Here is a 22,947-nt window from a genome sequence, read left to right as displayed (position 1 = left end):
AACCAGCAGCAGGAGTGGAGTCTGAATATTTACTTTACTCAGTTTGCTGCAGCAGTTGAGGAATCTCTCTTCTTCTGCAGCTTGATACTTTTCATCAGATGCTGTGTGTTTGTTCTGGAAGAGTCTTTCAACATTTAAGGTTTTGTTGATAATTTCTCGCCACATATCAGCAGACAGGTCAGACAGCAGTGAATTAAACTATACTTTTCTCCGTGACTTTTTTGATTTTTTTTGATCAGTTGATAGTTTAGCTGCAGGGGAAGAGGCTTGACAGCGACGTGACAGGATGTGACGCACATTTTAGTAAAACTAATATCATTTATTCCAACACTGACATAAGGAAATCTTATTCATACAATTCGGTATACAAAACAATATATATATATATATTCAGTATAATATGATATTCCTTCTGGTTTCAACATGCATATGGAAGCGAGCTGCTGGTGGTCGTGGTATGAATCATCTGGATGGAGAGGAGCTGCTTGGAGGAGCTTCTCTGCTCCCTGAGCTCCTTCTTCTCCAGCAGGAACAATCAGGTTATAATAATGCAGCTCCACGTCCTCCCGTCTGCCCGGCCTCTGCCTCCTGCTGGCCTGGAGAGACATGACAGCACAGTCCTGTCTTCAGTTCACAAACACACACGAGAGCTTCATTCCAGCCGCCGGGCTCAACAACTGGGTGTCATACCTTCCAGAAGCAGTAGAGGGCAGAGTTCACCAGCAGCAGAGTCAGCGGCAGACCGACAGCTCTGATGATGAGAGGGGTTGGATCTGATGGAGCTCATGACATCATCACATGACATCATCACATGACATCACATGACATCATCACATCATCACATGACATCACATGACATCACATTGTCATGTGACATCACATGACATCATCACATGACATCATCATCACATGACATCACAATCTATTATTAATCTATTCATCCCCTCAACATTACATTAAAATACAGTAATTCTCTATTGTGCCTTTCAAGAGCCTTAATCGTTATATTAAGGTGGAAGTTCACGGATGTTTTTCATGCTCTTAAATCATCAATAAAACCAATTAAAAAGCATATTCCTTTTCTTAATTTACCTCCAAAGCAGAACCTTCATTGATTTACATTAAAGGTAAAAAATAAATGACGACTTGGTTGATATTTATAATTATATATTATTATATTTAACCTCTTAGAGTTCTTAATCCGTGCAGAAACCCCTTAAAAGCCCTTAAATGCTACATCACATAGTCAGCTGTTAGACGTTGTTTAGGTCTGTACATGACGCGTTCACACAATGAAGGAGTCACGTGGTCATCCTCAAACAACAACATGGACTCTGTGGTCAGCTGATCATGTTCAGTCCCTTTGGACCAATCAGCATGGAGACAGGTCGCTTACCTGGGACAGCAGGGAGAGCAGACGGCTGTAGGGGAGAAGTTATGAGAGCAAACGGAGGCCGCTTCTCAATCAGGTTCTTCTCTGGACTCGAGTACTGGTCCAATTCAAAAGTCCGCTTCTCGCCAAGAACGGTGAAAATGCCCGGATGTGACTTGATCAGCCCATTTTACCCAGGATGCATCAGAGCAGACTTGAGCGTACTTGAGAGCCAATATCCCAGAATGCATTTCGGACCAGCAAACGGGGAACAATGGCGGATGAGAAAACTCTTAACTGAAAGTTGACATTCTCTGAATAAAACCGTTGTTGAGTCACAACATGTAATTTTAGGATGTTTTCAGGCCAGAAGTTAGTTGTTTAAGCATCAAATCTGTTTTCGCTTTCTCAAGAACCAGCCGACGGGTCGAGGTTCTGCTCGCGGGACCGTGAGCCCGCAGCACCGGGCCGTCAGCGCTCTGCTGCCCGCCGAGAGCCGCCTGATCCCGGCTGGACTTTTTGAAATGATCCGCTGGCTCCGACGTCTCCGTATCGATTAAACATGAGATAATTCTGTTTCATTAGCATCATTACAGCGTAGTTGACTCTTCTCTGCTCCCTTGGGACGGTGTAGTGGTAGAACGCAGCATTTGGCTTTAACCGGATCTTACCAATGTTTGAATGTTGTTAGTTCTAACCCATATAATGGTTTCCCATCTTTCTGCATTTCGTCTCCTTTTGTTACATCTGATATATTTACATTCATTTCTTTTCCTGATTAATTCCTGTATTGATGTAGTGCATCTTTTTCATATGAACTTCATTTCCTCTGAATAGTAACGACCTCAGCTTGTCTTTACTATTCGTTCCCATTCGTTTATTGTTTTAACACATTGACATTACAGTATATTATCATTATAATCAGAGATACATGAGACTAACATCCACAATATCTAAAGGAATGGATGAAATATCACTAAGTATCAATCCATCAGCCTGGACACCCAACATAAAATTATTGTTCTGTCACCATGACAACAGTTACAGTACAAAGATCCAGACTGGACAGGCTGAGTCAAAACATGTAATAAACAAACTATACGTGTTATTACTGTAAAAATAAAAAGATGAAGTAAAACATGTCTCAAACTATGTCATCAGAATATAACATAAGGATTCAAGTTTAAAAAGACTTTAATCCTCATTTAAATTTTACTACTTTGTATATCATTTCAGAATTGCATTTCATTTATGTATCAGAATATCACGATTAACTACAAACAAAACCTTTAATGAGGATCAACCCTCTTCAGACGTTACAGTGAGAGCCGAGTTCAACAAGCACAGGGTTTCAACCACTGTCTTCTGGAGCAGAACCCTCTGGACCAGAACCCTCTGGACCAGAACCCTTTGGACCAGAACCCTTTGGAGCAGAACCCTCTGGACCAGAACCCTCTGGACCAGAACCCTCTGGACCAGAACCCTTTGGAGCAGAACCATTTGGACCAGAACCCTCTGGAGCAGAACCCTTTGGAGCAGAACCCTCTGGACCAGAACCCTTTGGAGCAGAACCCTCTGGAGCAGAACCCTTTGGAGCAGAACCCTCTGGACCAGAACCCTTTGGAGCAGAACCCTCTGGAGCAGAACCCTTTGGAGCAGAACCCTCTGGCTCACAGAGGAACGGCACGCTGTGTTGAACTCAGCTCACACTGTTCAGTCTACGGCAGATTGAGGACACTGGCACTTTGATGGCTAATTACATGATCACTTGGGAGAAACCAATATAACACACACACACACACACACACACACACACACACACACACACACACACACACACACACACACACACACACACACACACACACACACACACACACACACACACACACACACACACACGACGGAGTTACAACAGTACACACTTGAGATTGATGTCTTGCTTTCCGCTTCATTCAAACTAAATATCTTTTGGTGCTTTTCAGTCACATCATATTTAGTCTCATAGCAACATCACAACACTAATACTCACCTAATGCTCACAGAATAAAAGACAACTGATGAAACAGCAGAGTTTGGAGTCTTACACAAATGATCACGTCACAAGGTCAACATGACTCATCCAACGTCACTACAGTAGAACCACTGAAGGTCAAAGGTACTCTAAATATTCACTTTGATTGTACACAGAATGCAACGCTTCAAGTGAGCTGAATAGACCAAACGTTTTGGAAATTAAGGCTTGGGGAAGTGAATTAAGACCAAATAAACGTGAGGATGCACCCGAGTACAGACAATGGTAATTGCAGAAATACGATTTGGCTTTGCAATTACAAGTAGTTACGAAACAAATGAAGATGAGGGGCTCATGTTGGACATGCAGGAAACAGCTCTGTACGCGGATTCTGTCCCAGCCTTCGGGTCAACATGGAGCTGGAACATGGACTCAGAACCCAGGTGGCTGCTGGGTATTACGACTGTGCCACAAACCAGTTCACAACCTTTGTGGGCCTAAAAACAAACAGAAGAACATCAAAGGTACCATCTGAGATCAACCAGAACAAACTGACAGGCAGTAGTATGTGGTCTTGTTTTAGGGTTAGGAACCTCTATCCTCATGTTTTGTCTGTAGAGGAACCCTCTGTTCAGTCACTAGCAGCTCCAGTCCGTCCTCAATGGACCCAACACTCCCACCGGGGCTACATGTAAAGCTACTAGAGGAACACTGGACCACTTTAAGATGAACAAACAGTTCATCATCTCGGCACACTGGAAGGACTAATGAATACATGAATGAATGAGTGAGTGCTAAGTAAGGACACGACTGTGTTGTTGTAGTACTTTAATTAGTGCTTTGTAAATGTATATTAGACTGTATGGAGCAGGCAGCAGGGAATATGGAGGAAGGGTTGATTTAGCATTCAGGTCTAAGTAAAGATCTGATCTCCTGCCAGTAAGGGAACTACCAGCAGCTGTGATGTCCTGCTTTAGTTCACTATGATCTTCATATCTGATGAACCACAATGGAGTTAAGCTAAGTATGTTCCAATAAGAGAAATCCAGAGATAACATGAATACAATATTAAAGTCACATATAGTCAAGAGAGAACCACGAGCACATAGTCATCCGTCCCCCTCCTGGTTTCTAAAACAGCATTTCAAAGATTGTCCACGGACGTTAGTACCAAGTCAACCTGAGACCCATCATGTCTCCTCTTTAGGTTTGGGACCACCGTCCTAGAGGGGCCGTTCGGTAACGGCATCATTATCTATACTTATTATTCATCGCGTGTGTGAAAGATGGAGGCCAGATTGTTGACACTTCACAGAAACAACCACAACAGCACAGGCCCACAGAGACAGACTGAGACCCTAGTGATGGTGGTCACATGACATACTGCAGGGGAACCAACACATGACATGTTGCTATGCCAACAAGACCCTCTAATGAGCCAATGGGAATGTAAAGACGGATGAGAGCTAAATGAAATGTCATCAGTCCACAGGATCTCCTAGTGTGGTGTTGATGGAGACGCTGCCTGCAGGGTGAGGAGCACGTCTAGGTGAAGACCAGGTGCTGCTGGTCCAGCAGGGCTCTGGTGAAGTTGTTGATTGGCCCAATGGCGCTGAGTGACATGGCGTTGTCCCGCCCCCAGAGCAGGTTAGGACCAAACACCACAGCCAGGTTACTGTTGGTCATTTTATTCACTTCACTGTTGGCCGATACCTAAACACACACACACACACACACACACACACACACACACACACACACACACACACGTTGCAGGTGGCAACAGGGCGACGGACAGAATGTTCTGGAGAGGAGGTGATGGAGGTGATCCGTACCTGTGCCAGGAAGGAGACGAGGTATCGAAGTGACGCATCGTTTTCCTCTGGCAGCGACTCCACCAGCGTCTTCATGAAAGCCACCTGGCTGTCACTGGGGACGGCTGCAGCACAGGCAGCGTGAGAAAGAGATGTCAGCAGTACACCTACCAGTACACCTACCAGTACACCTACCAGTGCACCTACCAGTACACCTACCAGTACACCTACCAGTGCACCTACCAGTACACCTACCAGTGCACCTACCAGTACACCTACCAGTACACCTACCAGTGCACCTACCAGTACACCTACCAGTGCACCTACCAGTACACCTACCAGTACACCTACCAGTGCACCTACCAGTACACCTACCAGTGCACCTACCAGTACACCTACCAGTACACCTACCAGTGCACCTACCAGTACACCTACCAGTACACCTACCAGTGCACCTACCAGTGCACCTACCAGTACACCTACCAGTACACCTACCAGTGCACCTACCAGTACACCTACCAGTGCACCTACCAGTACACCTACCAGTACACCTACCAGTACACCTACCAGTGCACCTACCAGTACACCTACCAGTGCACCTACCAGTACACCTACCAGTAGGTAGGTGTACTGGTATATATATACTGGTACATAGTTATGTGTATATGTATACCTGTGTGTGTGTGTGTGTGTGTGTGTGTGTGTGTGTGTGTGTGTGTGTGTGTGTGTGTGTGTGTGTGTGTGTGTGTGTGTGTGTGTGTGTGTGTGTGTGTACAGCTGTTCCTGAAGTGTTGAGCCAGGGAAGCAATGCATTTCGTGTTTAGACACTTTCAGCACGAGCTGGCTGTCACTGTGGTGGGAAACCTAGGTAGGCGGAGCTTAAGGCTCTGAATTACTTTGTTGTAGAGCAGACGGAACTAGACATGTGTTGAATTTCAAGTCAATGGGTGATAGGTGTGAAGGTGTACCTCTAGAGGGCGCTATAGAGCCCTTTGTTTCTACCTCAATGTGAGACCCCCAAAATATCAGAATGTCAACATTGGGGAGTTTTGGGATATGATATCAGCCTGCCAAAAAGCTATTCAATTAGCAGAATAATACTAATAAACGTGCCGACGTGCTCGGGCCTTAAAAACAGCTGTGAACGTCTGGACTCACAGCTGAAGTTGACGATGTCGTTGTAGAGCTGGAAGGTCAGCAGAGGCTCAGGGAGTTCCCTCAGGAACGTCTTCAGAATCACAGCAGCCAGGTGGATGTCTTCCATCGCTCTGAAGTTCACCATCACACCTACACAACACACACACACACACACACACACACACACACACACACACACACACACACACACACACACACACACACACACACACACACTATAAGGAAAGAAAAGAAACCCCACACTTTGTCTCTATATGTTCCCTTAGTCCATCACAGTGAGGTCACCAGGTCATTTTGGGGCTTAAGCCCAGAACAACATTTTAAATGTGAGCCTGTCACAATGTTGTGTGTGTGTGTGTGTGTGTGTGTGTGTGTGTGTGTGTGTGTGTGTGTGTGTGTGTGTGTGTCATCAGCCGGGAGCAATAAAGGAGAAATGAATCTTGGGTTATGGATGGGTGAAAGAAAAACCTTTTCATGTTTGAATTACAGAGGTGGAGAAATACTCAGATCTCTACTCAAGTAAAGTGAGTCAGTGTAAAATAAATCCTGTATTTAAATATTACTCCATTTGGCATGCACAACCACTTTATTAAAGGCATTCGTACACTAAATGTAGACCTGGCCTGGATGAAGATCGATGGTTACCTCGGAGACTAGAGAACAAGACGCCGCCTGCTGTCCACAGAGCCTCAAGGACAGCAGGACCGGATCAGACCACAAGGTGGCGCTGTATGCTCATGATATCTGGATTCATTTAAGTACCCCCTATAACTCAGTTTCTGAATGAATCATCAGATAAACTACAATGAAAGATGACATCGATGGAACTGCATTTCTTTCCTCGGACTAAGCCATAGAATTGAGTCTGTAAAAAATAATATTCTCCCACGATGCCTGTTCCTCTTTCAAGCACTTCCTGTAGAAATTCCCTCAAAACAATTCTCTGAATTGGATAAAATAATTTCAAGATTTATTTGACAATGGAAAAAAACAAGAATTACATTGACAACTGTACTACTCCCAAAAGAGGAAGGAGGAACGCGTCTACCCAGCTTCAAGGGTGATTCCATGCCGTCCAGATGAAGCCCTTCATCGCCAGGGGGAAGACATGAACCCCATCATGGATGATCCCACAACCTCACTAACTTGGGAAAACCTATAGACAATTTCCAAAACCCATGGATCAAATTCCAACTAAAAATCTGGAACATGACAAGAGGAGAATACTTATGATCAAATATATTATTCAAACCAAATTAAATGGATCATAGATTGAAGTCCTGGATCCCAAAAGGCATCACAACTTTCTAGTCCTGGACAGAAAAGGGCAACTCAAGGACTTTCAACACCAAAACAATGTGATTTGTACAGATCCCTCCAGTTACGTGACCATGTGAACGCAACATGAGAAACACAACAGACCCTGATGAACAACTGCTGAGAACACTTCTCCATGACGACCAAAGTGATTCAAATAAGGGAATTATGTGGAGATCCTACAAAGGCCTCATGACAACAACAACAAGCATGCAGTGTACGTTAAGGACAAATGGGAAAGACCGTTTCTGTTATGCTAATTGAACTCAAGCCATGAGTGTAAGTATTAAAATTAAGCAGATTATGATATATAAATGGCTCTATTCAAGATGACGGCTCATTCATACCTGCAAACTCATAAGGGGTGAAAAAGGTGACAGCGGGGGGGCAGTTTGACTGTATTAAGAGAAGAGAGGCATGTGAGCCTTTTTACTGTAATCAATCTCCTTGGAGCAGAGGCTGCTTTTACATGCCCTGCTTTATCAATATGTATGAAACTCTGCTTTATCAATATGTATGAAACTCTGCTTTATCAATATGTATGAAACTCTGCTTTATCAATATGTATGAAACTCTGCTTTATCAATATGTGTGAAACTCTGCTTTATCAATATGTATGAAACTCTGGGAAGCTGCACTGCTCCTCTCACGCCTGTTTGACCTCCAGCTCATCTCAGCATCAAGCTGCTCTCCACATATAGCAGGGGTGTCCAAACTTTTTTCACTGAAACAGAAAAATATAGGAAAGTCTGGGCCACTCACTAGAGGTGAGGTATATCGCAAAATGAATCAAATGAGGTAAATTACTCTTTTTAAATATATTTTATATATATTTAATATTCAATCACCACACTGCATTTACATCAGTTCTAATCGCAGACTCTCTTCACTTCTTCTGCATCCATCATGAAGGGAGTCGAGAACAGCAGAAACATCTTGGAGGCGCTGACTGAGTCGTGAGATGTGACCACACACACAGAAAGGCTGACCTCTGGTCTGCAGCTGTGTCAGCCCCCTTCAGCCCACGGCACAAACTATAACAACGCCAAATTCATATCTACACAAATTCCGCAAATATCTGAGAGAGACTCCCCACCATCTCTCGGGCCCAGCGGTGTGGTGAGAGCCATCGTCACTTCAAGCCGGTGAACCGTCCAGACTCAAATGTCCCGACTTCTCTAACTTCTCTGGACCACGTTGTGAGACTCTGGGTGCCGACGGTGCTGGAACCAGACGACGGAGCTTTGCCCTTACACTTGTTGGAGATTTTACATTATGTTATCATCTAGGTTTCTTTTCCCATTTTGAATCCTTAGCCAATCAGGCTTTACATTTGTGTTGCCATGTCAGCCCTTGGGGATCGTGTAGTGCGAAGGAACCCGGTGTGACGCCTCACAATCAGTGATGGTCTCTGACTTACAGCTCTGCCCGTCCTTGACGCAGTACGTTTACATTATACTGGACAACAGTTCAGATATTTGCTCAAATGTTGACACAAGTCCATCTTCTTAACACATCCCCACTTCCTGCGTAGACAGGAAGTCACAAGACGAAACAATTACGTGTTGCTCCCACGCAGACAGTCAACCCACGGCTGGCCTCACCTGAGTTGTATCGGAGCTGCACGTCCTTCACCAGAGTCACATTGGCAGAGCGTCTGAAGATCCCTTCAATCTCCAAACCTGACGGATGACGACATACATCAAGATAACATTTGGATTGGTTAGTAAATAACATCATTCAATCGTCTCAGAAAGACCAGAGAACAATGGATGAGTGACCTGAGGTTCAAAGTATTAGTGCAGCAGGTTTGTGTCACCTTGCTCTGAAAGGAAGCTGATGGTGTCTCTCATCACCAAGGGGATCGGGTCCCCGTCTGGGTTCCTCTGTCTCAGCCTGACACACACACACACACACACACACACACACACACACACACACACACACACACACACACACACACACACACACACACACACACACACACACAGTAAAGTAACAAACTTAAAGTAGAAAAAGAAATGAAGCAGTCAAATGTTCCCTGCCCGTGTTTTATATCATACATGATGTTTCTAAATTAATATCACTGCTGCAGTAATGTGTATGCTGCATTTTACTGCAGTAGATGTTTATGGTTGTGCTGTAACATATTTATATACAGTTAACTCCACAGCAATGCATTATATTCTCTAAGATGATCATGTTTGTAGCATTGCTGTTCTGGGAGAACCACAAAACTCTGAAAAAAAAAATACTTCATGAGCTCAGAAAACCACCTGCTTTCAGCTTTGTAATGATTTGTAGTGATAGCATTGACTAGCTCATAGTACTAGTTTATAACATCAAACGCAAAAAAAAACAAAAACATAATGGAACATTTCCTACATCAGTTTATCAAAAACACTTCTATTTTCTTTTGGTTTTCACAGAACAAAAAGGGAATGAACACACATGTAATCTAAAGAGTAAAAAGCACAATGTTTGCCTCTGAAATGTAGAGGAGTAGAAGTATAAAGTTGCATAAAAGGGATATAGTCAAGAAAGTACAAGTACCTTGAATGTGTACTAAGTACAGTACTTGAGTACACATCAACACATAGAACCAGCAGGTGGGGACTTACAGGGCCAGCGGCACCCCGAACACCTGGCCGGGGAGCGCCGGGCTGTGCAGAGGAGACGAGGGCGGCTGGGCGCCGGCCTTCAGAGACGCCCTCAACTTGTTGTCGTACCTGAACACACACAACACCTGTCAACGCTCACTTCACACCTCTGCATTCAATAGTTCACAAACACGGAAAGCAAATGTGTAGCTTTCAATTACTTCTGGGTTGAAATGAATTCTAACAGGATACAGAGTGAAACGAGCTACAGTGAATGTAACAAACACTCATTTAAAAACCTATTAAAACACAGCGTGTGCACAATGACAACAGTGAGAAATGAAACGTGAATAATAAGAAAGGAGAGGTGACATCAGCTCTTACTCTTTGACGCGGGCCGGGATGAGCAGCTGCTCACACTTCACCACGTCCTCCAGCTCACTCAGGTAGCTCACGTAGTTGATCTTCCTGCCAAACTTAAAGCTACAGAGAGAATCTGCTTTACACTGCACTGCAATCTGCATTACGGCAGCTGTTTAAACTTGTTTAGTTTTAATAAGGAATGACGATAACGTTGCCAAATGATGGATTGAAACTGGGCTGAATTTTTAAAAAATTCAAAAAAATTCTCTGCTATCACAAGGATTATGGCAAAATACAGCAGAACATGTGAACACATGAAACTAAGTGAATATGACACTGAGTACATTTGATCAAATGTTATATTGTGGAAGTCATCACAGGATGAGAGAATCTGCATTCACAATAACACACTGAAACTGAAGCAGCTGAATGAATTCACCCATCTGCCATTTCATTATTTACCCTGTGCTTTTCCTACCATGATTATGATGGGAGGAGCTACCATGAAGGAACCACCTGTCCATCAGGACTAACTATCAGACAGTAAAACCACATTAGTGATTGTTCAACAGCAGGATTTCCCCCCAGTGGACTCACAAGTAACCACCTTGTGCTTCTGCATGAACGTGGACTAAAGGTTTAAGTTAAGGAGTAGACTGGACTAAAGGTTGAAGTTAAGGAGTAGACTGGACTAAAGGTTGAAGTTAAGGAGTAGACTGGACTAAAGGTTGAAGTTAAGGAGTAGACTGGACTAAAGGTTGAAGTTAAGGAGTAGACTGGACTAAAGGTTTAAGTTAAGGAGTAGACTGGACTAAAGGTTGAAGTTAAGGAGTAGACTGGACTAAAGGTTTAAGTTAAGGAGTAGACTGGACTAAAGGTTGAAGTTAAGGAGTAGACTGGACTAAAGGTTTAAGTTAAGGAGTAGACTGGACTAAAGGTTTAAGTTAAGGAGGAGACTGGACTAAAGGTTTAAGTTATAGAGTAGACTGGACTAAAGGTTTAAGTTAAGGAGTAGACTGGACTAAAGGTTGAAGTTAAGGAGTAGACTGGACTAAAGGTTGAAGTTAAGGAGTAGACTGGACTAAAGGTTGAAGTTAAGGAGTAGACTGGACTAAAGGTTGAAGTTAAGGAGTAGATGTCGAAAAAAAGATGTTGCTGCTTTAAAGGACTAGTCCTTGTGTTCTGAAACATGCAAAGTAGGAAACAATGATGCTTACACTCTAAAAGGAACAAGAAACCACAAAGTGTGTGTATGTACATGTATAGAAATATATTGAAGGTGACATAAAAATAACCTGATGATTGGTTTGAAGAGGATCAGCAGAGTCTTGATGAACATGGTGGGATGGACGATGTACAGAGCCTTGATGTTCTTCTTGTACCTGAAAATACATACAGATGATATTCAGATTGTCCTGTTCCACCATAACTCACACAGAAGCATGCAGTGTTTCCACTTTTACTTTAGGAGAGAACACAGCGTGCTTCTCACTTTAAACCAACCATTGATAGTGGGCTAATTTTTAGGTCAGTGTTTCTGCTTGGTCATGTTATTTTCTTTTATTTCCATACATAAGTACCACTCATTTGAGGATAATGTAGAATGATAGCAGATAGTTCAGTGATCTAAAACTATTACATTTTAGATTGTAGTGTCAGTTTTTTTGTCAATCATTGCTATGGCACCTCATCAGCTCTATCCCTTTCACCTGTTAGCCACACCCACCTCATAGCTCACCTGTTAGCCACACCCACCTCATCGCTCACCTGTTAGCCACACCCACCTCATCGCTCACCTGTTAGCCACACCCACCTCAACAGCTCTATCCCTCTCACCTGTTAGTCACACCCACCTCATCTCTCACCTGTTAGCCACACCCACCTCATCTCTCACCTGTTAGCCACACCCACCTCATCAGCTCTATCCCTCTCACCTGTTAGTCACACCCACCTCATCTCTCACCTGTTAGCCACACCCACCTCATCAGCTCTATCCCTTACACCTGTTAGCCACACCCACCTCATCTCTCACCTGTTAGCCACACCCACCTCATCAGCTCTATCCCTTACACCCGTTAGCCACACCCACCTCATCTCTCACCTGTTAGCCACACCCACCTCAACAGCTCTATCCCTCTCACCTGTTAGCCACACCCACCTCATCTCTCACCTGTTAGCCACACCCACCTCATCAGCTCTATCCCTTACACCTGTTAGCCACACCCACCTCATCTCTCACCTGTTAGCCACACCCACCTCATCAGCTCTATCCCTCTCACCTGTTAGCCACACCCACTTTATCAGCTCTATCCCTCTCACCTGTTAGCCACACCCACCTCATCTCTCACCTGTTAGCCACACCCACCTCAACAGCTCTATCCCTTTCACCTGTTAGCCACACCCACCTCATCAGCTCTATCCCTCTCACCTGTTAGCCACACTCACCTCATCTCTCACCTGTTAGCCACACCCACCTCAACAGCTCTATCCCTTTCACCTGTTAGCCACACCCACCTCATCTCTCACCATCCCTCTCACCTGTTAGCCACACCCACCTCATCAGCTCTATCCCTTTCACCTGTTAGCCACACCCACCTCATCAGCTCTATCCCTCTCACCTGTTAGCCACACCCACCTCATCAGCTCTATCCCTCTCACCTGTTAGCCACACTCACCTCATCTCTCACCTGTTAGCCACACCCACCTCAACAGCTCTATCCCTTTCACCTGTTAGCCACACCCACCTCATCAGCTCTATCCCTTTCACCTGTTAGCCACACCCACCTCATCAGCTCTATCCCTCTCACCTGTTAGCCACACTCACCTCATCTCTCACCTGTTAGTCACACCCACCTCAACAGCTCTATCCCTTTCACCTGTTAGCCACACCCACCTCATCTCTCACCATCCCTCTCACTTGTTAGCCACACCCACCTCATCAGCTCTATCCCTCTCACCTGTTAGCCACACCCACCTCATAAGCTCTATCCCTCTCACCTGTTAGCCACACTCAACTCATCTCTCACCTGTTAGCCACACCCACCTCAACAGCTCTATCCCTTTCACCTGTTAGCCACACCCACCTCATCAGCTCTATCCCTTTCACCTGTTAGCCACACCCGCCTCATCAGCTCTATCCCTCTCACCTGTTAGCCACACTCACCTCATCAGCTCTATCCCTCTCACCTGTTAGCCACACTCACCTCATCTCTCACCTGTTAGCCACACCCACCTCATCAGCTCTATCCCTTTCACCTGTTAGCCACACCCATTTCATCAGCTCTATCCCTCTCACCGGTTAGCCACACCCACCTCATCAGCTCTATCCCTTTCACCTGTTAGCCACACCCACCTCATCAACTCTATCCCTTTCACCTGTTAGCCACACCCACCTCATCTCTCACCTGTTAGCCACACCCACCTCATCAGCTCTATCCCTCTCACCTGTTAGCCACACCCACCTCATCAGCTCTATCCCTTTCACCTGTTAGCCACACCCACCTCATCAGCTCTATCCCTCTCACCTGTTAGCCACACTCACCTCATCTCTCACCTGTTAGCCACACCCACCTCAACAGCTCTATCCCTTTCACCTGTTAGCCACACCCACCTCATCTCTCACCATCCCTCTCACTTGTTAGCCACACCCACCTCATCAGCTCTATTCCTTTCACCTGTTAGCCACACCCACCTCATCAGCTCTATCCCTCTCACCTGTTAGCCACACCCACCTCATCTCTCACCCGTTAGCCACACCCACCACCTACACTGTACAAAATGACATCTGAACACATGTTAAAATGTACCTCATGTTCACTAAACATTGCCTGAACGCACCATAATGTGACTGAATAGAACCTCTGCATGTTAGCCGTCAAGCTAGGTTCATGGTTGCCATAGTGAAGCCAGCGTGAGGCTGAGGTTTTGTCTCAGAAACCCCACAAGTCTCCTCTAGGATTAAGGTCTGGGGGTTGGGCTGGCCACTCCATAATGTTACTCTTGTTGGTCTGGACCCAGATGCTCCCTTACTGGTGATAAACAGTATGAGAAACATCCCCATATCATGATGCCTCGCTGTCTTCAGTGTACTGGGGCTTGAATTCAGGGTTTGAGGTCGTCTGACAAACAGTTTGCGGCCTCTCTTTTATTCAACTTTTATTTTTTAAGTTGCTTTTTCTACTTTTATTTTGTTTTTTGACTGTTTTAATGTTTTAATGTTTTTAAATCTGCATTATGTTTTGATGCTTTTAATGGTTTTATGTGAAGCACTTTGAATCGCCTTGTTGTTGAAATGTGCTATACAAATAAACTTGCCTTGCCTCTAGACCAAAAGAACAATCTATCCGTCTGAAGACAGTGAAGCAGGCGTCATGCTCTGGGTGATATGATGTGAAGCAGCTCTCAGAAACAGTGGTTATTCAACTCATTATTAGTTCAGTGATTCACAGGGAAGCTAAATCTTCAAGCATATTTCAGTTTATACAGTAAATGTTTGCGTTCGTAGAGACAAATGCAGACGGCTATTTTTTTAACAGCCTAATATTCCTTTTCCTTCACCTTCTGTGAAGCAATAATGCATTTTTTCTTCATGGTTTGAGAACAGTGTTCCCAGTGCATTGGTGTGTATGGGAATACAATATATTATCTGTGATTTGTGATATTGGGCTTTGAATCAAATGGAACTGTATTGAATGTCCTGTGATGTTCTTCAGCTTACTTCCTGTCAAACTCTCTGTATGCGTCTCGCAGCCAGCCGAGAGAAGGCTTGTTCTCACTGGTCAGCCCGTGGTGGAAGTAGATGAGCGTGTAGTCACTCTCAACATACTGATCCAGAGTTCCTTTAAGATACCTGCAAACAATACAACACAGTCACTGTCATGGAGATGGATACACGTGCATATCAACTGGACTCAATATTCTACCAAGGAACCACATGTTCATCAGGCCGAAGACGTTTACATTCACAGTTCCACGTTATGAGAACTAAATGGTTAGATTAAAAGACCTTTGGTTTCATACGGAGTCGTGTGAATGTGTCCGGACTACATAACCACACATCACTGGTTGATTCCAACCAGAGACCTTTCCTGTGTCTAACCTACCTGCCTCTACTCAAACGTCCCTCTCCTGGCTCTATCAATGCAGACGGAGAATGTTTGACAAAAGGGGAGCAGTCAGAATAATGTCGACTAAAGTTGTTAAAAATGAGACCATCAGACGGATGTCTCAGTAATCTGATATCTTCTCTGGTGCTCCTGCAGAGGGACTGGTCTTATGACTGGTAAAGCACAAACTTGGCTCCTAACTGGTTGTACGGTGGAAAAAACCGACTCACTGAAGAAAATCTTTCCTAATGCTTTGTATTAAGATCGCTTGTTGCCACCACAGAGCCATCAAAATACAGCACACAAAACTTAGAAGGTAGTACAGTCGTGTGTTGTATACTATAAATTCCAGTGTCTGATGCCCTACTGTTGATCTCTCACTGAATACAAGTGTTACAAACCTAAACTAAATCATTTCACACAAACACCCAAGAATCCGATGTGCGGTCCACAGGGAGGTCCTATGCTGACTAAAGCCCTCAGAGGCAAATTTGTAATTTTGGGCTACACAAAATAAACTGAATTGAATTAAATTAAATTGCAAATTATATATATTTTGCTGTTGTGAATTGTTTCCTATTCTATAATTGTTGAATGAGTTGGGTAACCACCTGGTTGTGTGCATTAGTCTAAAGCTGTGTTCGTGAGTGCTTACATCAGCAGCTTGTGATGGTCCAGCTGGTGGTGTGGAGGCATCCTGCATGCGTTGAACACGATCACCTTCCTGCCAAAGTTATCATCCCCTACACACAGAAACACGGGAGTCAACAGTACCTCTTCTGTCACTGTATCACATACCGTTACCAAGACATCAAGTCCAACTTCTGCCATTAACATGCACATTTTAATCTGAAGAAGTATTTGTAAAAGATAGACGCAAACTATGAGCGTCCCCGTGTGAGAACAGAGGCTTGCCATGAAGACTGACCTGCCACTTCAATGATCTGATGCCTGGCGATGTCATAGAAGGGGTGGTCCCACGACAGGTGTGGAGAGTCTGCGTCAAAGCGCTGGGAGATATCCGTCTCTGGAAACGACCACACACTCGTACATAAACACATCCAACCAAGTCCTGAGCTCAGGGTTCAAGTCATTGGCAGGAAGGCGATAAACACTTTATTTGTACTACAACTCCAAGCAAACATCAGTAGGACATTGAGGGTTAAGCACTCCTTCCCTTTATTTTGTTTTAGTTATTAAAAGGAGCAGCGTTTAAGATTGAGTGGCGTCCAATGGTTCTGGCTGCCGTAGGAACATGTGGGTGCAAACCGACGTGAACCTGCTGCCTGTATAGATAGAAACGGCTCTTTGAGACATGGCCGACGTAAAGAAGCCGAAACCGTCTGCACACTAACAGTTGTCCAATATGAACACACACATATTCTCCTAAGAAAGTAAAACCTCACTTTTACCGTCTTCAGGTTTATTAACCTTTGAGATTAACTGAGAGCACTTTAGTTGTTCAATAATACAATTAATCCTACAAAAAAAAACACTACTTTCCTAATTGTGCAGTGTATTTATTTTATGACCACATTATTTATTTATCAAATTCATTTTTTTTCTCTGTTTGTTTTAGTGAGTTAATAGTACTGACTTGAGCCTTTAAATGAGTTTTGTATTAGCTTGATTTGTTCCATGACTTTATTTGACAAGGTTGTTGCTTGTTGAACTGTAGGTATATTTGATTTAGTTATTGAATACAAATCAAACCAAGAAACGGACCAATGAGGCGGAGGAGAGAAAAGAAGCTCTGGCCGTGTTTGTAAATGTAGATACCAACAGGGGTCAGCTATGGATTTTGATTGTCTTTGACGGAAATCCAACGTTGTAAGGGGACTTATGCAGGTTTTAGTGAAACATTAAAATGTAAATAATTAAACTTAACGATTATTTTAATTTTTAGCAATTTAATTGACTTTGTGGTTGCCGTTTTTAAAAAACACTTTTTTTCTTGGAAAAAGAGGTAAAACGGATTGGTGCTGATTTGTAAAACCAGCTGCACTAGAAGCAGAGCAACAGAGGAAGACACGAGCTGTGCAATGACAAAGTAAGCTAATAGGGAAAAATAATTATAATACATGTAGTGTATTGGTGAAACACTATTACATTATAAAATAGCTCTAACTTTGTGGTTCTGGTCAGAGAAGGCTTACAGGCCCTGACGGCCACCACTGCTCGGGCCAATCATCACAAAGCATGTCTACAAGAGTGCCTGGAATATTCCCTGAAAGGTTCAATCAAATGGACCACTAAGGTGCGCTACAAATGCAAAACAAGGGCATGGCTTAGCACAGATGCTGGACTTTAGCTCAGAGGGAGAGCCGAGTGTCCTGCGATTGGAAAAGTGATGGTCGCTTCATCGCTGAGTTTGAAGTGAATTGTTATGGACGTGACGTTAAAGCACTTTGAGTGGTCCGAACACTAGAAAGGTTAACGAGTCCATTTCCTAGTTCATACCTGCAAACTCATAAGGGGTGAAGAAGGTGACAGCGGGGGGTAGAGGGGGTCAGTGGCCCACTGACACATGAGTCAGTGCCGAACAGCGTCAAACTATGATCATTATGGGTTTTATTTCTTCTTTTGTCGATACCTAAGCGTACAAATATATATATATATATATAGATAGACACAGACACAGACACAGACAGACACACACACACACACACACTACCGTTCAAAGGTTTGGGGTCACCCAGACAAATGTTCATTTTCTTCTCAGTTTGCTGCATGGAATATCCTTCATTTATAAGAACAAGAACAGACTGGCGAGTTTCACATGAAAGTTATCTTTTTCTGGCCATTTTGAGAGTATAATGAACCCACAATGTGATGCTCCAGATACTCAACTAGCTCAAAGGAAGGCCAGTTTTATCGCTTCTCTCACCAGCATCACTGTTTTCAGTTGTGCTAACATAATTGCACAAGGGTTTTCTAATCCTCCATTAGTCTTCTATGATGAGCAAACACAATGTACCATTAGAACACTGAGTGATAGCTGCTGGAAATGAGCCTCTATACACCTATGTAGATATTTCATTAAAATCCACCTAGAATAGTCATTTACCACATAACAATGTATAGTGTATTACTGATTAATGTAATGTTATCTTCATTGAAAAAAACTGTGCTTTTCTTTGAAAAATAAGGCCATTTTTAAGTGACCCCAAACTTTTGAACAGTAGTGTGTGTGTGTGTGTGTGTATATATATATATATATATATATATATATATATATATATATATATATATATATGTATATGTAGATATAAATATATATATATACACATATATATATATATCTACATATACATATATATATCTTGTGTATTTTGTAGACTTAATACTTACAATATGCAATACTATACTGAATATTGTTTTGCTACTACTACATTTCACTTCATAATATTACACTTATATGCCATAATATGTATAATGTACCAGCCTTTTTATTTTACCATATTATGTCATTATTATGTACTGTTATACCACTTTACTTTGAGGAGACGTCACTGCTAGTCTAGAACACTGAATAATGTTTCCACCAGTAAACCTGATCTCTCTCTCTCTCTCTCTCTCTCTCTCTCTCTCTCTCTCTCTCTCTCTCTCTCTCTCTCTCTCTCTCTCTCTCTCTCTCTCTCTCTCTCTCTCTCTCTCTCTCTCTCTCTCTCTCTCTCTCTCTCTCTCTCTCTCTCTCGTGATTATTATTATTATATTATTAGTAGTAGTGAGGTGTCGGTAGGTAGAACTGCAGTGCCGCTGACTCGGCCAGTTGACCCCCCCTCTCAAAAACAAAAACTCTTTGGATCTACACGATTCACGTGGATGACATTTTCATTTCAAAACGGCAAATTTTGCCGAAAGGTGACAAGTTTGCAGGTATGCTAGTTACCATGCTCCTAGTCCCTGTAGAGTGGGATTGATCTGAGTCTGTCTTGAGGCTTCCTTCTGTAGGGAGAAAATGGGGCGAGCATATTGTGTTGATTAGCCTACGTCTTGACTGATGTGTCTGTAAGGGAGCTGGATCATGGGGACACCTTGGAGTCCTATGGGTTAGGGTGAGGCACTAGGTGTGACGTAAGGTTAAAGGTTAGCCCAAGGGAATGTCTCATGTCCGGAGTGTCTCTCACCTGACTTGCTGAGAGTAGACTCATCAGCGGGCCACTGCTGATCCTCGATGGTCGTTAGTTTCAGCTGTCCCAACTGTGCAGTCGCAGGGTCCTCGCCCAGTTCTACCAGCAGCTCTGAAGACATCTCACACCCCACGCACCCACTCTCTCACACACACCCTGTAGGAGAGCACCCCACACACCCACTCTCTCACACACACCCTGTAGGAGAGCACCCCACACACCCACTCACACACACACTGTACAGGGATGTCTCTCTCACACACAGCTGCGTCTTTCCGGAAGTAGCAGCCAGAGTCCTGCAGGAGACAGAGACAGCTCAGGTCAGCTGGATTTGAAAACATTTCAACTATGCTGAAACTATTACCGGATCATGAAACACTTATGGACTTATACTTATGGACTGCAATACTATATTCTATTTTGCCAGAAAAGGTTTGAGAACCACTGGGTTAGGGTCCCCCTGCTGGTCCCACTAACCAAGTGGTTCTCAAACTGTTTCTGTCACCACTTTAGAAGAAAGATGTTCACAACCCACCACCCCAACAAAGTTGTAACAAAATGGTCCATGCTGAATTTGTATTGAAATAATTTGTTATAACTCCCTCCGTGCTTTTTCAAATAATAGAATAAAGAACATTTAAATACCTTCCAAGTGAACCAGATCGCTCCATCAGAAAAAAACTAATAACATGTGTAATCACTTTGTTAGAACAATGCAAATAAAGTTCTCTCTGTGCTGCTTTCCTCTACACATCTTTTTTAAGCAGGGTTGCAGACTTGATACGGCTCTCAATTCATGCTCAATGTTGAGCTGAGATCTGTTTTCTGTTGAGAGGCAACCGCGGAAAAAACAATCTCACAGAGAAGTGCAACCTGTGAACGGCCTAACTTTATGTCCGTGTACTTTTGTAATATGTGAAGTTCTCAAGAAAGGTCTTGAAATAAAATTAAAATGTTGTCCTCTGAATGAGTTAGGTGGACCTGAGGACCTGTTGATGAAACAGGAGGATTTGTTTGAAGAGAAATTGTTATTGTTTGAGTGAATAAGAGCAGCGTCTCATGCCACATGACTCAGAACATGCGTTGTACCACAATGCTGCTCATGCTGTTGAGTACTAAACAGCCGTTAGCTCACAGCTGGCCTGTTTCTCAGGGAGGATGCTGGGGTTTGATGACGTGGACAGTAACGGGTTCCTCTTCTGTGAACACGGCACTATTGTGCTCCACAGCCGGTCAGACCACCTGACTGGTCCTCTGTGTGGTGATGATCTCATGATGTCGCTCTGAGGTTAATGTTCAAACTAAAACACATTTAAATTTTAAGTGACCTTTGCTGGACAAGACCAGAAGCCCTTATGAGGACGTATTGCTCATCATCATCATCATCATCATCATCATCATCACAAGGCTGAATGCATGTGTTGGTCAGCACAAACGTTTGTTAAATAATGAGAATAGGACAGACTGGGTTCTTCAGACGTGTCATCCACACACCATGGTCTTCATCAGTGAATGGTGGAGACAGAAATGGAAACTCTTTGCACGGAGATAAACCACAGAGATAAGCCCCGCACCCTCTCTGGCGCGTCCAGCTCGAATGACGCGACTATGCAGACTGTAATAAAGAAGTGACTATGTAGACTGTAGTAATGAAGTGACTATGTAGACTGTAGTAATGAAGTGACTATGTAGACTGTAGTAATGAAGTGACTATGTAGACTGTAATAATGAAGTGACTATGTAGACTGTAATAATGAAGTGACTATGTAGACTGTAATGATGAAGTGACTATGTAGACTGTAGTAATGAAGTGACTATGTAGACTGTAGTAATGAAGTGACTATGCAGACTGTGGTAATGAAGTGACTATGTAGACTGTAGTAATGAAAGGACTATGTAGACTGTAGTAATGAAAGGACTATGTAGACTGTGTAATAATGAAGTGACTATGTAGACTGTAGTAATGAAGTGACTATGTAGACTGTAATAATGAAGTGACTATGTAGACTGTAGTAATGAAGTGACTATGTAGACTGTAGTAATGAAGTGACTATGCAGACTGTGGTAATGAAGTGACTATGTAGACTGTAGTAATGAAAGGACTATGTAGACTGTAATGATGAAGTGACTATGTAGACTGTAATGATGAAGTGGCTATGTAGACTGTAATAATGAAGTGACTATGCAGACTGCAATGATGAAGTGACTATGTAGACTGCAATGATGAAGTGACTATGTAGACTGTAATAATGAAGTGACTATGTAGACTGTAATAATGAAGTGACTATGCAGACTGTAATAATGAAGTGACTATGTAGACTGCAATGGTGAAGTGACTATGTAGACTGTAATAATGAAGTGACTATGTAGACTGTAGTAATGAAAGGACTATGTAGACTGTGTAATAATGAAGTGACTATGTAGACTGTAATAATGAAAGGACTATGTAGACTGTGTAATAATGAAGTGACTATGTAGACTGTAATAATGAAGTGACTATGTAGACTGTAGTAATGAAAGGACTATGTAGACTGTGTAATAATGAAGTGACTATGTAGACTGTAGTAATGAAGTGACTGTGTAGACTGTAGTAATGAAGTGACTATGTAGACTGTAGTAATGAAGTGACTATGTAGACTGTAATGATGAAGTGACTATGCAGACTGTAATAATGAAGTGACTATGCAGACTGTAATAATGAAGTGACTATGTAGACTGTAATAATGAAGTGACTATGTAGACTGTAGTAATGAAAGGACTATGTAGACTGTAGTAATGAAAGGACTATGTAGACTGTGTAATAATGAAGTGACTATGTAGACTGTAGTAATGAAAGGACTATGTAGACTGTGTAATAATGAGGTGACTATGTAGACTGTAATGATGAAGTGACTATGCAGACTGTAATAATGAAGTGACTATGTAGACTGTAATAATGAAGTGACTATGTAGACTGTAATAATGAAGTGACTATGTAGACTGTAGTAATGAAGTGACTATGTAGACTGTAGTAATGAAGTGACTATGTAGACTGTAGTAATGAAGTGACTATGTAGACTGTAATGATGAAG

At 43.1% G+C, this 22,947-nt stretch overlaps 1 protein-coding gene and 1 long non-coding RNA gene across 3 annotated transcripts; both read right to left on the bottom strand.

Moving 5' to 3' along the window:
- Positions 1-418: 418 nt before the first annotated feature.
- Positions 419-1,518, bottom strand: LOC306752797. Its single transcript, XR_013771229.1, has 3 exons — positions 1,397-1,518; positions 691-751; positions 419-596 (listed from the first exon to the last, which is right to left on the bottom strand). It is a non-coding gene; the product is annotated as an uncharacterized lncRNA (long non-coding RNA).
- Positions 1,519-2,098: 580 nt separating this feature from the next.
- arhgap1 (Rho GTPase activating protein 1) lies at positions 2,099-20,002 on the bottom strand. Of its 2 annotated transcripts, XR_013771228.1 has the most exons (13): positions 19,874-20,002; positions 16,672-16,770; positions 16,399-16,486; positions 15,356-15,487; positions 11,934-12,020; positions 10,660-10,758; positions 10,297-10,404; positions 9,495-9,571; positions 9,280-9,357; positions 6,359-6,487; positions 5,222-5,325; positions 2,765-5,099; positions 2,099-2,734 (listed from the first exon to the last, which is right to left on the bottom strand). XR_013771228.1 is itself a non-coding variant. In XM_079236593.1 (12 exons), the coding sequence occupies exons 1-12, from the start codon at positions 19,995-19,997 to the stop codon at positions 4,932-4,934; spliced, it is 1,293 nt and encodes a 430-aa protein (XP_079092719.1). In that variant the 5' UTR covers positions 19,998-20,002; the 3' UTR covers positions 2,099-4,931. The 2 variants fall into 2 exon arrangements, 1 of the variants encoding a protein (XP_079092719.1); XM_079236593.1 differs by having other exon boundaries at positions 2,099-5,099.
- Between the last annotated feature and the right edge of the window lie 2,945 nt (positions 20,003-22,947).

Source organism: Taurulus bubalis, assembly GCF_910589615.1.
Source record: "Taurulus bubalis genome assembly, chromosome: 21".
Taxonomy (NCBI): Eukaryota; Metazoa; Chordata; class Actinopteri; order Perciformes; family Cottidae; genus Taurulus; species Taurulus bubalis.
The sequence above is the reverse complement of the archived record's forward strand: the minus strand, read 5'-3'. Positions and strand labels throughout refer to the sequence as shown.

What these genes read in the sequence shown, in the direction of transcription:
- arhgap1 (XM_079236593.1), bottom strand. Translation starts at nt 19,997, where the DNA reads ATGTCTTCAGAGCTGCTGGTAGAACTGGGCGAGGACCCTGCGACTGCA. An exon ending in GTCTACTCTCAGCAAGTCAG is followed by an intron (nt 16,771 to 19,873) that starts GTGAGAGACACT and finishes GGTCGTTTCCAG; the next exon opens with AGACGGATATCTCCCAGCGC. An exon ending in CAGCTTCCTTTCAGAGCAAG is followed by an intron (nt 9,358 to 9,494) that starts GTGACACAAACC and finishes GTCATCCGTCAG; the next exon opens with GTTTGGAGATTGAAGGGATC.